General features: G+C 37.5%; 1 protein-coding gene across 1 annotated transcript in view; it reads right to left on the bottom strand.

Moving 5' to 3' along the window:
• Positions 1 to 11,570: 11,570 nt before the first annotated feature.
• Positions 11,571 to 15,009, bottom strand: part of GCFC2 (GC-rich sequence DNA-binding factor 2) — a 46,165-nt gene continuing 42,726 nt past the window's right edge. Inside the window, exons 16-17 of the mRNA XM_004742284.3 lie at positions 13,849 to 13,973; positions 11,571 to 13,040 (exon numbers count right to left, since the gene is read on the bottom strand). Of these exons, the coding sequence (XP_004742341.1) occupies positions 12,938 to 13,040; positions 13,849 to 13,973 (228 nt within the window). The 3' untranslated portion in view covers positions 11,571 to 12,937. The remainder of the gene's footprint in view (positions 13,041 to 13,848; positions 13,974 to 15,009) is intronic.

Raw genomic sequence — 15,009 nt, forward strand, 5'->3', positions numbered from 1 at the left:
GCTGTCCAATTTTCCCAATACCATTTGTTGAAGAGGCAGTCTTTTTTCCATTGAACATTCTTTCCTGCTGTGTCAAAGATGAGTTGACCATAGAGTTGAGGGTCTATTTCTGGGCTCTCTATTCTGTTCCATTGATCTATGTGTCTGTTTTTGTGCCAGTACCATACTGTCTTGATGATGACAACTTTGTAATAGAACTTGAAGTCTCTATTTGTGATGCCACCAACTTTGGCTTTCTTTTTCAATATACCTCTGGCTATTCAATGTCTTTTCTGGTTCCATACATATTTTAGGATTATTTTTTCCATTTCTTTGAAAAAATTGGATGTCATTTTGATAGGGATTGCATTGAATGTGTAGATTGCTTTAGGTAGAATAGATATTTTTAAAATATTTGTTCTTCCAATCCATAAGCATGGAACATTTTTCCACTTCTTTGTTTCTTCCTCAGTTTCTTTCATGAGTACCTTATAGTTTTCTGAGTATAGATTCTTAGCCTCTTTGGTTAGGTTTATTCCTAGTACCTTATGGTTTTGGGTACATTTCTTTCTTCTGTCTTGTTGTTGGTGTAAAGAAATGCAACTGATTTCTGTGCATTGATTTCTATATCCTGACAGTTTACTGAATTCCTGCACAAGTTCTAGAAGATTTGGAGTGGAGTCTTTTGGGTTTTCCACATATAGTATAGTATCATGTCATCTGCATAAAGTGATAGTTTGACTTCTTTGCCAATTTGAATGCCTTTAATTTCTTTTTGTTGTCTGATTGCTGAGGCTAGGACTTCTATGTTGAATAGCAGTGGTGATAATGGACATCCCTGCCATGTTCCTGACCTTGGGGGAAAAGCTCTGATACTAGAATGATACTCGTGTGGGCTTTTCATAGATGGTTTTGATGATATTGAGGTATGTAATCTCTATCCCTACACTTTGAAGAGTTTTGATCAAGAAAGGATGCTGTACTTTGTCAAATGCTTTTTCAGCATCTACTGAGAGTATCCTATGGTTCTTGTTCTTTTTTTTATTAATGTATTGTAGCACATTGATTTGCAGATGTTGAACCAACCTTGCAGCCCTGGAATAAATCCCACTTAGTCGTGGTGAATAATCCTTCTAATGTACTGTTGGATCCTATTGGCTAGTATTTTGGTGAGAATTTTCACATCTGTGTTAATCAAGGATATTGGTAATTCTCTTTTATGATGGGATCCTTGTCTGGTTTGGGGAGCAAGGTAATGTTGGCCTCATAAAATGAGTTTGGAAGTTTTCCTTCCATTTCTATTTTTTTTCAATAGTTTTAGGAGAATAGGAATTAATTCTTCTTTAGATGTTTGGTAGAATTCCCCTGGGAAGTCGTCTGGCCCTTAGCTCTTTTTGGGAGATTTTTGATGACTGCTTCAATCTCCTTACTGGTTATGGGTCTCTTCAATATTTCTATTTCTTCCTGGTTCAGTTGTGGTAGTTTATATGTCTGTAGGAATGCATCCATTTCTTCTAGATCATCAAATTTGCTGGCGTATAGTTGCTCATAATATGTTCTTAGAATTGTTTGTATTTCTTTGGTTTTGGTTGTGAGCTCTCCTTTTTCATTCATGATTTTATTTATTTGGGTCCTTTCTCTTTTCTTTTTAATAAGCCTGGCCAGGGCTTTATCAATTTTTTTAAAAGATTTTATTTATTTTATTTGTCAGACAGAGATTACAAGTAGGCAGAGAGGCAGGCAGAGAGAGAGAGAGAGAGAGAGAGGAGGAAGCAGGCTCCCTGCTGAGCAGAGAGCCCGATGCGGGACTCAATCCCAGGACCCTGAGATCATGACCTGAGCTGAAGGCAGCGGCTTAACCCACTGAGCCACCCAGGTGCCCCGGCTTTATCGATCTTAATTCTTTCAAAGAACCAGCTCCTAGTTTTGTTGATTTTGTTGATCTGGGGTTTTTTTGTTTTGTTTTGTTTTGTTTGTTTCTATTTCATTGATTTCTGCTCTGATCTTTATTATTTCTCTTCTCCTGCTGGGTTTAGGCTTTCTTTGTTGTTCTTCAGTCCTTTAAGTGTAGGGTTAGGTTGTGTATTTGAGATCTTTCTTGTTTCTCAAGAAAGGCTTGTATTGCTAAATATTTTCCTCTCAGGACTGCCTTTGTTGTGTCCCACAGATTTTGAACTGTTGTGTTTTATCATTTGTTGCCATGAATTTTTTTTTACTTCTTCTTTAATTTCCTGGTTGACCCATTCATTCTTTAGAAGGATGCTCTTTAGTTTCCATGTATTTGGATTCTTTCCAAATTTTCTCTTGTGATTGAGTTCTAGCTTCAGAGCATTGTGGTCTGAAAATATGCAGGGAATAATCTCAATCTGTTGGTACCAGTTGAGACCTGATTTATGACCCAGGATGTGATCTATTCTGGAGAATGTCCTATGTGCACTAGAGAAGAATGTGTATTCTGTTGCTTTGGGATGGAATGTTCTGAATATATCTGTGATGTCCATCTGGTCCTGTGTCATTTAAGGCCTTTATTTCCTTGTTGATCTTTTGCTTGGATGATCTGTCCATTTCAGTGAGGGAAGTGTTAAAGTCCCCTACTATTATTGTATTATTGTCTATGTGTTTCTTTGATTTTGTTATTAATTGGTTTATATAGTTGGCTGCTCCCATGTTAGGGGCATAAATATTTAAAATTTTTAGATCTTCTTGTTGGACAGACCCTTTGAGTATGATATTGTGTCCTTCCTCATCTCTTACTATAGTCTTTGGCTTAAAATCTAATTGATCTAAGTATTGCCCACCCAGCTTTCTTGTGATGTTCATTAGCATGGTAAATTGTTTTCTACCCCCTCACTTTAAATCTGGAGCTGTCTTTGGGTCTAAAATGAGTTTCTTGTAGACAGCATATTGATGGGATTTGGTTTTTTGTCCATTCTGATACCCTGTGTCTTTTGATTAGGGCATTTAGCCCATTTACATTCAGGGTAACTGAGAGATATGAATTTAGTGCCATTGTATTACCTGTAGGGTGACTGTTACTGTTTCTTTCTGGTCTACTACTTTTAGGCTCTCTCTTTGCTTAGAGGACATCCTTCAATATTTCCTGTAGAACTGGTTTGGTGTTCACAAATTCTTTTAGTTTTTGTTTGTCCTGGAAGCTTTTTATCTCTCCTATTTTCAATGATAACTTAGCTGGATATAGTATTCTTGGCTGCATGCTTTTCCTTGTTTAGTGCTCTGAATATATCATGCCAATTATTTCTGGTCTGCCAGGTCTCTGTGGATAAGTCTGCTGTCAATCTAATATTTTTACCATTGTATGTTACAGACTTCTTTTCCTGGGCTGCTTTCAGGATTTTCTTTGTTGCTGAGACTTGTAAATTTTACTATTAGATGATGGGGTGTGGACCTATTCTTATTAATTTTGAGGGAGGTTCTCTGCACCTTCTGGATTTTGATGATTGTTTCCTTTGCCATATTAGGGAAATTCTCTACAATAATTCTCTCCAATATACCTTTGCTCCCCTCTCTTCTTCTTCTGGAATCCCAATGATCCTAATGTTGTTTTGTCTTATGGTATCACTTATCTCTCAAATTCTCCCCTCATGGTCCAGTAGTTGTTTGTCTCTCTTTTGCTTAGCTTCTTTATTCTCTATCATTTGGTCTTCTACATCACTAATTCTCCCTTCTGCCTCATTTATCCTAGCAGTAAGAACCTCCATTTTTTAAAAGATTTTATTTATTCATTTGACAGAGATCACAAGTAGGCAGAGAGGCAGGCAGAGGGGGTGGGGAAAAGCAGGCTCCCCGCTGAGCAGAGAGCCCAATGTGGGGCTCTCCCAGGACCCTAGAATCATGACCTGAGCTGAAGGCAGAGGCTTTAACCCACTGAGCCACCCAGGTGCCCCAAGAGCCTCCATTTTTGATTGGACCTCATTAATAGCTTTTTTCATTTCAACTTGGTTAGATTTTAGTTTTTTTAGTTCTCCAGAAAGGGCTTTTATTTCTCCAGACAGGGTTTCTCTAATATCTTCCATGCATTTTTCGAGCCCTGCTAGCACCTTGAGAATCATCATTCTGAATTCTAGATCTGACGTATTACAAATGTCTGTATTGATTAGGTCCCTGGCCTTCAGTACTGTCTCTTGTGTGTTTTTTTGTTTTTTGTTTTTTTTTTTTTTTGTGGTGAGTTTTTCCACCTTGCATTTTATCTAGATAAGAATATATGAAGGAGCATATAAAATACTAAAAGGGTGGCAAAGACCCCAAGAAAATGTGCTTTAACCAAATCAGAAGAGACCCCAAATCATGGGGGGAAGAAAGAGGGTAAAAAGAAGTTCAGAAAAAATAAAAAAAAAAAGGAAAGTAATAAAGAAAAAATATGAAAAAGAAAATATATATATTAGACTGGAGAATAGAACAGGGTCACCCACTTAATTTTGGGAATATTTTGGTCTCATAGAAGAAACTACCTCCCAAAATTGTAAAAAATGTAAAACATATATAGGAGTAAACACAATGTAGGGATGGAATTTGACTAGAAAAGTTTTTGTATTGTTTTTAAATTTCTAAAAAAGGAGTTGATAAGTTGGTTGGGAGAATAAAGAAAAAGAAAGTGGAGAGAATTTGCTCAGGCTGGGCACTAGAACAAAGCCCTGTGCTAGATTTAGGGTATATTTTGATCTATTAGAAAAAATTATACCCCAAACTTTTTAGAAGAAAAAACCCTATGTGTATACAAAAAATAAAGTTAGATACAATGAAGGATAAAATATGACTATAATAATGAAGTTTCAAAAAAATGTTTTTTAAAGATTTTATTTATTTATTTGCTAGGCAGAGATCACAAGGAGACAGAAAGGCAGGTAGATAAAGAGGTGGAAGCAGGCTCCCCACTGAGCAGAAAGACCGATGCAGGGCTCAATCCCAGGACCCTGGGATCATGATCTGAGCCGAAGGCAGAGGCCTTAACCCACTGAGCCACCCAGGTGCCCTCCAAAAAGATTTTTCTTAATGAAAGGTATTGTTGATATAAACTAGTTTAAAAATGTTAAAAGAGGAAAAGGTAAAAGTTTAGAAAAAAAAGCAGAAGAAAAAAAATAAAATTTAAAAAAATAATAATTAACTTTGTAAGACTACAGAATCATGGGGAGAAAGCCATGAATTCCATGCTTTGCTTTCTCCTCTGGAATTTCGCTCTTCTCCTTGGTAAGTGAACTTGGTCTTTGTTGGATTTCTTGTCGATCTTCTGGGGGAGGGAACTGTTGTAGTGATTCTCAAGTGTCTTTGCCTGAGGTGGAAATGCACCACCTTTACTAGGGGCCAGGCTAAGTAATCTGCTTGGGTTCGCTTTCAGGAGCTTTTGTTCTCTGAATGCTTTTTGTAGAGTTCCAGAGGATGGGAATGAAAATGGCGGCCTCCCAGTCTTCAGTCCGGAGGAGCCGAGAGCTCGGGCCCCACTTCTCAGTGCGCCCTCAGAGAAAAGCGCTGAAAAACTCCTGTCTCCCTAGCTTCCAGTTATGCTCTGGGCTCACCCAGCCTGTGACAAGGCATCTCTGTCTCGGGCACACAGTCCCACCTGGAGTCTCTGAACCCTGTAGATCTCTGAGCTCTTTTGGAGGGGTCATCCTGGATCTTGTAGGGTCTCCACGCACAGAGCAGTGGCCTGTGCCACAGATCACAGTTAATGGTAACCCCGAGTTGAGAGCTCACTCCTCAGCTCTGTCTCTGTAGCCGGCTTCCGAGCTCTAATACCCATGGGCTCTGTGACACTCAGATACCCCTGATCCTTCTGTGACCCCCATGGGACCTGAGGCCACGCTGTTCCTGTGTGGGCTTCACCTCCGGCTTAGCCTCTGGAGCAATGTCCTTCAGAGGAGCAGACTTTCAAAAGTTCAGATTTTGTGCTCCGTTGCTCCTTCGCTTGCTGGGAGCCGGACACTTCCCCCATGGTCTATCTTCCCTTCACTCTGGATTCACTTCTCCGCCGAATCTAGCAAAGTGGTTGATTTTCTGTTTCTAGAATTGCTTCTCTTCTTCTCTTTGATCTCCTGTTGGATTTGTAGGTGTTTGGAATGGTTTGATAAGCCATCTAGTTGATCTCCTGCTACCTGATGTCATATCAGCCTGCTGCTTCTCTGCCATCTTAACTCCTCCCCCTACTCTGATCTTTATTTCTCTTCTCTTGCTGGGTTTAGGCTTTCTTTGCTGTTCTTTTTCCAGCTCTTTTAGGTGTAGAGTTAGGTTGTGTACTTGAGACCTTTCTTGTTTCTTGAGAAAGGCTTGTATTTTTATATTTTCTTCTCAGGACCACTTTTGCTGTGTCCCAAAGATTTTGAACAGTTGTGTTTCATTTTCATTTGTTTCTATGAAATTTTTAAAAAAATTCTTTAATTTTCTGGTTTGACCCATTCATTCTTTATTAGGATGCTCTTTAACCTCCATGTTTTTGAGTTCTTTCTAACTTTCCTCTTGTGATTGAGTTCTAGCTTCAGAGCATTGTGGTCTAAAAATATGCAGGGAATGATCCTAATCTTTTGGTACCAGTTGAGACCTGATTTGTGATCCAGGACGTGATCTATTCTGGAGAATGTTCCATGTGCACTAGAGAAGAATGTGTATTCTGTTGCTTTGGGATGGAAAATTCTGAATATATCTGTTGTCCATCTGGTCTGTGTTTTATTTAAAGCCTTTTATTTCCTTGTTAATCTTTTGTTTAGATGATCTGTCCCTTTCAGTGAGGGGGGGGTGTTAATGTCCCCTACTCTTGTATTGTTGTCGATGTGTTTCTTTGATTTTTTTTTTATTTATTGGTTTATATAATTGGCTGCTCCCATGTTAGGGACATAGATATTTAAAATGGTTAGATCTTCCTATTGGATAGACCCTTTAAGTATGATATAATGTCTGTTATTATCTCTTATTATAGTCTTTGGCTTAAAATCTAATTAATCTGATATAAGGATTGCCACCCCCACTTTCCTTTGGTATCCATTAGCATGGCAAATTGTTTGTCACCCCCTCACTTTAAATCTGGTGGTGTCTTTGGGTCTAAAATGAGTTTCTTGCAGACAGCATATCAATGGATTTTGTTGTTGTTGTTTATCCATTCTGATACCCTGTTTCTTTTGATTGGGGTATTTAGTCCATTTACATTCAGGGTAACTATTGAAAGATAAGAATTTAGTGCCATTGTATTGTCTGTAAGTTGACTGTTATTGTATATTGTCTCTGTTCCTTTCTGGTTTGTTACAACATTTTAGGCTTTCTCTTTGTTTGGAGAACCCCTTTCAATATTTTGTGTTGGGCTGGTTTGATGTTTGCAAATTCTTTTTTTTTGTCCTTCTATTGTCAATGACAGCCTAGCTGGATACAGTATTCTTGGCTACTTATTTTTCTAATTTTGTGCTCTGAATATATAGACCTCTTGTCCTGAGTTGCTTTCAGGATTTTCTCTTTGTCACTGAGACTTGTTTTACTATTAGATGATGGGGTATGGACCTATTTTAAGGGAGGTTCTTTGTGTCTCCTGGATTTTGATGCTTGTTCCCTTCCACAAACTAGGGAAATTCTCTGCTGTAATTTGCTCCAATATACCTTCTGTCCCCCACTCTTTCTTCTTCTTCTGGGATCCCAATTACTCTAATACTGTTTATCACTTATCTCTCACAAGGGGAGCCTTGTGGTCCGGTAATTGTTTCTCTCCTTTTTTCAGCTTTATTCTCCATCATTTGGTCTTCTATATGACTAATTCTTCTGCTTCATTTATCCTAGCAGTAAAGAGCTTCCAGTTTTTATTGCACCTCATTGATAGCATTTTTGATGTCAACTTCATTGGATTTCAACCTGGTTAGATTTTATTTCTCCAGAAAGGGATTCTCTAGAATCTTCTATGCTTTTACTTATTTTTTTTTTTTAAAGATTTATTTATTTGACACAGAGATAGATCACAAGTAGGCAGAGAAGCAGGCAGAGGGGAAGAGAAGCAGGCCCCCTGCTGAGCAGAGAGCCTGATGCAGGGCTTGATTCCAGGACCCTGAGATCATGACCTGAGCTGAAGACAGAGGCTTAACCCACTGCTTTTTTTAAGCCCAGCTAGCATCTTGATAATTGTCATTCTGAACTCTGGTTCTGACATCTTACATGTGTATTGATTAGGTCCCTAGCCATTGGTACTGTCTCTTGTTCTTTTTCTTGGTGAGTTTTTCCACCTTGCCATTTTATCCAGGTAAGAATAGATGAGGTGGGAGAAGAATAGATGAGAACAGATAGATGAGAGAACAAAATGCTAAAAGGGTGGCAATGACCCCAGAAAAATACAGACTAGCCCAATCAGAAGAGACCTGAACCTGGGGGGAGAAGGAAGAAGAAAAAAGAGAAAAAAATACATATATATGATTAGAAGAGAGCCACACACTTGATTTTTGGGTGTATTGGTATGTTAGAAGAGACTACTCCCAAAATTTTAAAGAAAGAAAAACCTATGAAAATAAGGGTGAACACAATGAAGGGATGGAATATGATTTTAAAGATGACAATCAAAAAAGATTCTAAAAAGAATTGGTAAGAGTTCTTTGAAAAAAAAAAGGAAAAAAGAATGTGATTAGGCTGTAGACTAGAACAAAGCCACATGCTAGATTTAGGGTATATTTTGATCTGTTAGAAGAAACTGTATCCCAAAATTTTAAAGAATGAAAAATTTATATGTATACAAAAAATTAGATTGAATACAATGAGATAGACGACTGTAACAATAAAAATTTAAAGATTTTTAAAAAGGTATTGGTAAGATAAAATAGTTTTAAAAAGGCTAAAATAGGAAACAAGAAAAAATGAAAAAAATAGAATAAGAATTTAAAAAAATTATTTTTGAAAGACTAAGAATTATGGGGAAAAAGCCATGAATTCTGTGTATTGCATTCCCCTAGCTCTGGAGTTCCACATTTCACGTTGATCAATGAACTTGGTCTTTGACTAGCTGTTCTTGCTAATCTTCTGGGGGAGGAGCCTGTTGCAGTGATTCTCAAATGTCTCTGCCCGAGGTGGAATTGAACTGCCCTTGTCAGGGGCCAGGCCAAATAATCTTGGTTTTGCTCTCACTTTTTTTTCCTGAATCCTTTCCGTAGAGCCTCAGAGGACTGGAAAGAGGATGGTGGCCTTCCAGTCTCCACCAGGAGGAGCCAAGAGCTTGGGGCCCCACTTCTCAGTGTGCCTTCAGAGAAAACCAGTCAATCCCACCCATCTCCCTGGTCTCCAGTTGTGCTCTGGGCTTGCCCGGCCTGTGACTGAGCATTTCTATCTCTGGTGCACAGCCCCAATTAGTCTCCAAACCCAGCAGATTCCTGCAATGGGCTCCTACGCCGCTCCTCCCAGTGAAGGAAGTGGGGGGAGGGGCCTTCCTGTATCTGCCACTTGTGGGGTCTCTGCTTGAAAAGTGGTGGCTCAACCGTGCCTTGGATCACAGTTTATGGCATCCCTGAGCTGAGAGCACACTCCTCGGCTCTGTCTCCAATACCTGGGAGCTCTGCTGCACTCAGGCACCCCTGGTTTCTGTGACTCCACCGGTCCTGAGACCACACTGTCTTATCAAGGGCTCCACCCCTTGCTTCGCCACTGGAGCAACATCCCTTTGCAGAGCAGACTTCTGAAAGTTCTGATTTTGTGCTTCACTGATCTACCACTTGCTGGAAGCCGGCCCCTCCCTGCTGCAGTCTCTCTTCCTGTATGTCTCCTTGGATTCACTCTTCTCCATGTCCTACCTTCCAGAAGTGGTCACTTTTCTGTTCCTGGAATTGCTGCTATTCTTTTCTTCACTCTCCTGTTGAGTTTGTAAGTGTTCAGAATGGTTTGATAACTACCTAGCTGAATTCCTGGGACCTGACGAGATTTAGGTCTCCTAATCCTCTGCCATCTACTATATAACTTTTAAAAATATTAATTTTTTTTTTAAGTCTAATGAGATTATGGGGCACCTGTGTGGCTCAGTGGGTTAAAGCCTCTGCCTTCGGCTCAGGTCATGATCCTAGGTAATCCTAGGTAATCCTGGGATTGAGGATTATCATATATGTCCTGGGATTGAGCCCCACATTGGGCTCTCTGCTCAGCGGGGAGCCTGCCTCCCTCCCTGCCCTGCCTGCCTCTCTACTTGTGATCTGTCAAATAAAATTTCATTAGACAATTTTTAAAAAAGATTTTGATATGAATAGCTAACTATAAATACATTTAAGGAGAATTGACACCTTAACCAAAGATCGTTTTCCACTTCATGAACATGCTAGGTCTCTCCCTTTGTTTTAAGAACATCATCTCAGCAATGTTTTGCTCTTTAGTGCAGAGTTCTTACATATCTTTCTATAAATTTGTTTCTAAGTAATTTATGATTTTGCTGCTATTGGAATGCTAGTTTTTAAAATCTATTTCCAGTCAGATGACCAGCATGACCTGGGCTTTGATTTTCTAAGATCTTGCTAAATTCATTTATTCTTGTTGGTTTTCTTTTTTTGTGGAGAACATAAGGGTTTTTTTTATATAAACAGTCATATCATTTGTGAATGACTATTCAACTCTTATGTCTCAATCTTTATGCTTTTTTCTTGACTGATTGTATGGCTACTGAACAATGCTGAACAGAAATGGTGAGAGCAGACATCCTTGGTTTGCTTCATATTTCACCATGACATATATGATGTTAAGCATAGATGTTCTTTTGCAGATGTTCTTTATCAGACTGAGGAACTTATACTCCCAGGGTTTGTATTGTGAGGGCATGCTGAATTTTGTCCAATGCATTTCCTGCAATTGAGATGATCATATGGTTTCCTCTGTTACTCTCTTCATAGATGAACATACTGATTGGACTTTCTAATGTTAAACCTTGCCCTCCTAAAAGAACACCTGTTTAGTCAAGATGTATTATCATCCTTTTTACATGCTGCTAGGTTCAGTTTGCTAATGTCTGAAGGACTTTCATTCATATGTTCATGAAGAATATTGGTCTGTAATAATTTTTTTCAGGTTTTTTTTTTTAAATCACATATGGTATATTTGATACAGCTACATAAACATTTTGTCACAGGCCTAGGAAATGCAAAAATCAGTTGTTTTGAGGTGTTTTTTCAAGGCATTTTTGGGTTCCTAACAACAAAGAGCTTTAAAGTCATCTTTCTGATTCTGTAAAGATTGTGAAGTTTTTATGTGAAAAAGGTAAAAAACCCAGGGAGAGAATTGAGATATGAATTTCTAACTCAAGATTTTGTTCTTGCTAGTTGTGTTCCTCCCTTTCATTCCATCCATTCTACACTCAGGGGGGACAAAGAAAAAAAACCTGGCCTGGGGATTGAATTAAAATCAAGTTTCACATGTTTTTGAATATCCTCAATTAGAGTATATGAAAGATAAAAATATTGAGGTTCAAACACGAAGTATAATGAAATCCAGTATAATGATAGGTATTTAAGCTATTGGGAGTTTAAATCAATTTGTATTTCTGAAAGCAGTTCTAACATTTTCCATTCTACAAAAAGAGAAATCTCTCTGCTCAAATTAAAAACATAGGGAACATATCTATCTTTAATTAAAAATGCAGAAGTCTTAAGAACGTTTTCAAATACATTTTATTAATAAAAATTAGAAATTTCATATGCAATAACAATGTCACTTATGTTAACACACATATGTTTGTAAGCAGAGAAAAGGTCTGAAAGGATAACATTAAAATGAAAACATTCACCTCTGGGACAGTAACTGCAGGAATGCTAAATGCCTCTGAGTAATGGTTTGAATTTCTAGAAATTCCATTCTTATATAATTTGTGTAACTAAAAGAAAATTTAAACTATTCCTACTAGTGAATCATAAGTCTTCACTGCAGTAGAAATAACACATCAATCTGTTAAAATATACACCAACTTCAAAACTAGAGGTGATAATGGCAGAAGCCACATGCTCAAATCCTCTACAATCAAAGATTTCCTGATTATCTTTGGGGCAATAATTTATGAACTACATATTCAGGGTTTCTCTTGAGTTATTTAACAAATAGATTTAAGAAAAGATTTCTCAAAATGAGAATTTACTAGTAATTTTTTAAATTTCTTTTCAATTACACCAATATTTTATTAGGAAGTTTATAACCTGTTCTGAGTATTTAAAGTAACTGTTTCTTATCTAAGCCTATCACCAATGAAAAAACAGTAACAAAAGAGTAGTCAAGTAAGTAACAACTATGATGACCTTAGCACACTACAAACATCATACACAAAATTAAAAATGGCAATGAGGAAACTATAACATAGGACAGGGACAGTATCTTTAAAATATAAAAGGTTCTGACAAATCCCTAAGATGAATGGGTTATTAAAAAAAAAAATTACAAATAGCCAAAAAGAAAAAAATACTTATTCTCTAATAGCCAAAATGAATAATTAAAATATGATTTTTTATAGCTACTAAATCTGCATGGAGTAAGAAAAAAAAGGTAATACCTATCCTGTGGCTGGGGGGGGAGGGTGGTTTCACTGGCCTCTGTTACAGTAGTTATCAATAAACCTTAAAATGCCTTTACTCAGTTAATACTTAGCAAATAATTCATTCCAATTAAGTTTTACATTTTAACTTATTTGTAAACAGAGATCGTTAAAGTGAAGAAAACTAACATGTTTTTATGGTGCAGTTCGGAAGACTCACCAAAGCCCAGACAGCAAGGTTTCTTCAATTTCTCTCTTCAACTAGAAAAGTGAGAAGAATCAAAGGGACTATGTTAAATTCTTAATGCTCCTGTGTGCTTAATTCCTGCAACCACCACAGGGGGGCCAGCCTTTCATGATACCAAAAGGTAAGGGGAGGATTGGAAGGATGGAGTCCTGCTCCACCTGGCCCCCAAGCAAAGGAGGCAAGTATGATTATATTAAAATCTCATGTTAGTACTTTCCCATAGTTTGTTCAAACTTCTTTAATTACTGATTTCAGATCGTCAGATCGTCGAGGTGATACTCTTCTATGAAGGATTCTGCTTGATTCAAAGCTTTTATTTTCACTAGAATAGGAATTATTTCTTTGACTTCATCCCTGAAAAACAAAAAAAGGTTTGAAAGCATAGTGAATCATTAGTTGTTAATCTGAAACAAAAATTTTAACCCAGTATCTAAAATAGCATAAAATATTCAGATGTTACCTTCTCCATAGAGCATTCAGCTATAGTCATTAGGGGAGGTATGCTGGCAAATTTTAATGTGAATGATTAAAAAGCAGTTAAATCTACCATCAGAAAGCTGATGGTAGACTTAAAGTTACGGTGGGTGTGGGGCTATCAGCTTGTAAGGACTATGATGGGGGGAGCCTCGGTAGGAATATTTACCTATGGATGCTACAAATCTGTGCTTTTTATTTAAAAATTTTTTAAACTTTTGGAGTAGTGGTTTACCAGAACACCACTGTACATCTAGTGGTGTTAATGAAGCCCCTAAACACTTAGTGTTGTTAATGAAACATCCAAGAGATTCTAGCTATTGCTGGGTAAAAGGCAGGCTGCAGACCTGTACTTAAACAATAGTTGAGATTTTTAAATGGCCAGGAAAATGAAAAACATGATTAGTAAGAGGCTTCTGATTTATAGTTTCTTAAATTCTCCTGTGTGATAGTTTTCTGGAACTGCTTATTTTAGAAGAGATTTACATTTAAAAATATGAACTATTAGGCATGAGGTGGGAGTATAAAATAGTGATTCCAAAGGTTGTGCATGAAAGTACTAATTCTATAGTGGTAGTCTCCATAGACTTTTAAAAATAGAGTAATAAGTACAAATTTTTCTAAAAATTACGGAGTGTAAAATAGAATCCTTGAACTATGCTTATGGAGATACAAATATGCAAATTACCTGAATTCACTTCTAGATAATTTATGTGCAAACTGCAACAAAAACTGGATGAAGTTTTCTAGCTGGGGAATAGACGTTCTCGTGGCAGAACTTTGGAACCATTTTTCTGGTAAATACGCTGCTATCTGTTAATTAAAACACATGGTCAGTTTTTAGTAAGTTATCTAAGGCTTTTTGCTAACATCAGTCCATCTCATTTAGCCCTTTATGGTTATGGTAAAATAAATTTCGAGAATTTTTCATTGTCAAAGTTTATACATCTTAAAAGGATGAGAATGTCCTGCCACTTTTCTATTTCTGGTAGTAGACTCATGGTCAAAGAGGACTAAACTGAACCTGAAATTTATAGCATGGACGATGAATTCAATTTTGGGGAGATAATGCAGTTTAAAACTGTGTGATATAAAAATAGCCAAAAAAATCATGATGGGTTAGGAACTGCTATCTAATTTCTTATGTTGTTTTTAAATTTATAAACATTTTTCTATATTCTTAAAACTAACTTATCTGATGAATAGACAATGTTTTTGGGTAGAGAGTTGGCAACTCTATTATAAATAACGCTACAATATTCTTTGTACTTAAACTCTGATAAAGAAACAAGCCCCAAATAGGGTCACTTGCTCCTTACAACAGCAAACCCAAGATCTGAACTGCAGTTTCAACTCATCTCAGGAATGTCACTTTTAAACAGTCAATCCCCAGATTTGAGGTCTGTAAAATAAAAACCATGCCATTTTCCTTTCCCCAGTAAGACCCTGTCCCAGCCTGAAATAATCCTTTTCTTTTGCTGACAGTTCCTTGTCTCACCTTCTTTCTTATGAAACCCTTTCATTGTGTACAACTCCTCAGAGGATCTCTCTACTTGCTAGATGGAATGCTGCCCGAGTCACAGAACCTTAATAAAGCCACTTAGATCTCAAATGTACTCCATTGCATTTTCTCACAAATCTACATGTGCATCTCTGATCTCTAACTCAACAATTTTACTTCAAGGAATTTTATCCTAAGACAAGGGGTATGAACTTTAAAGGTTTGTACCCATCGTGCCAACTCTATCGAGTTCAAGCCCTCATTCCACCAGTGAAGACTGTTTCTCAGAACCCCGGCATCACCCATTCTAGGTGCCCCGGAAATAATGTGCAATTGTTTCCTCATGCT

Source organism: Mustela putorius, unplaced genomic scaffold (genome assembly GCF_011764305.1).
Source record: "Mustela putorius furo isolate JIRA1106 unplaced genomic scaffold, ASM1176430v1.1 tig00000281_pilon_pilon_pilon, whole genome shotgun sequence".
NCBI classification, from domain to species: Eukaryota; Metazoa; Chordata; class Mammalia; order Carnivora; family Mustelidae; genus Mustela; species Mustela putorius.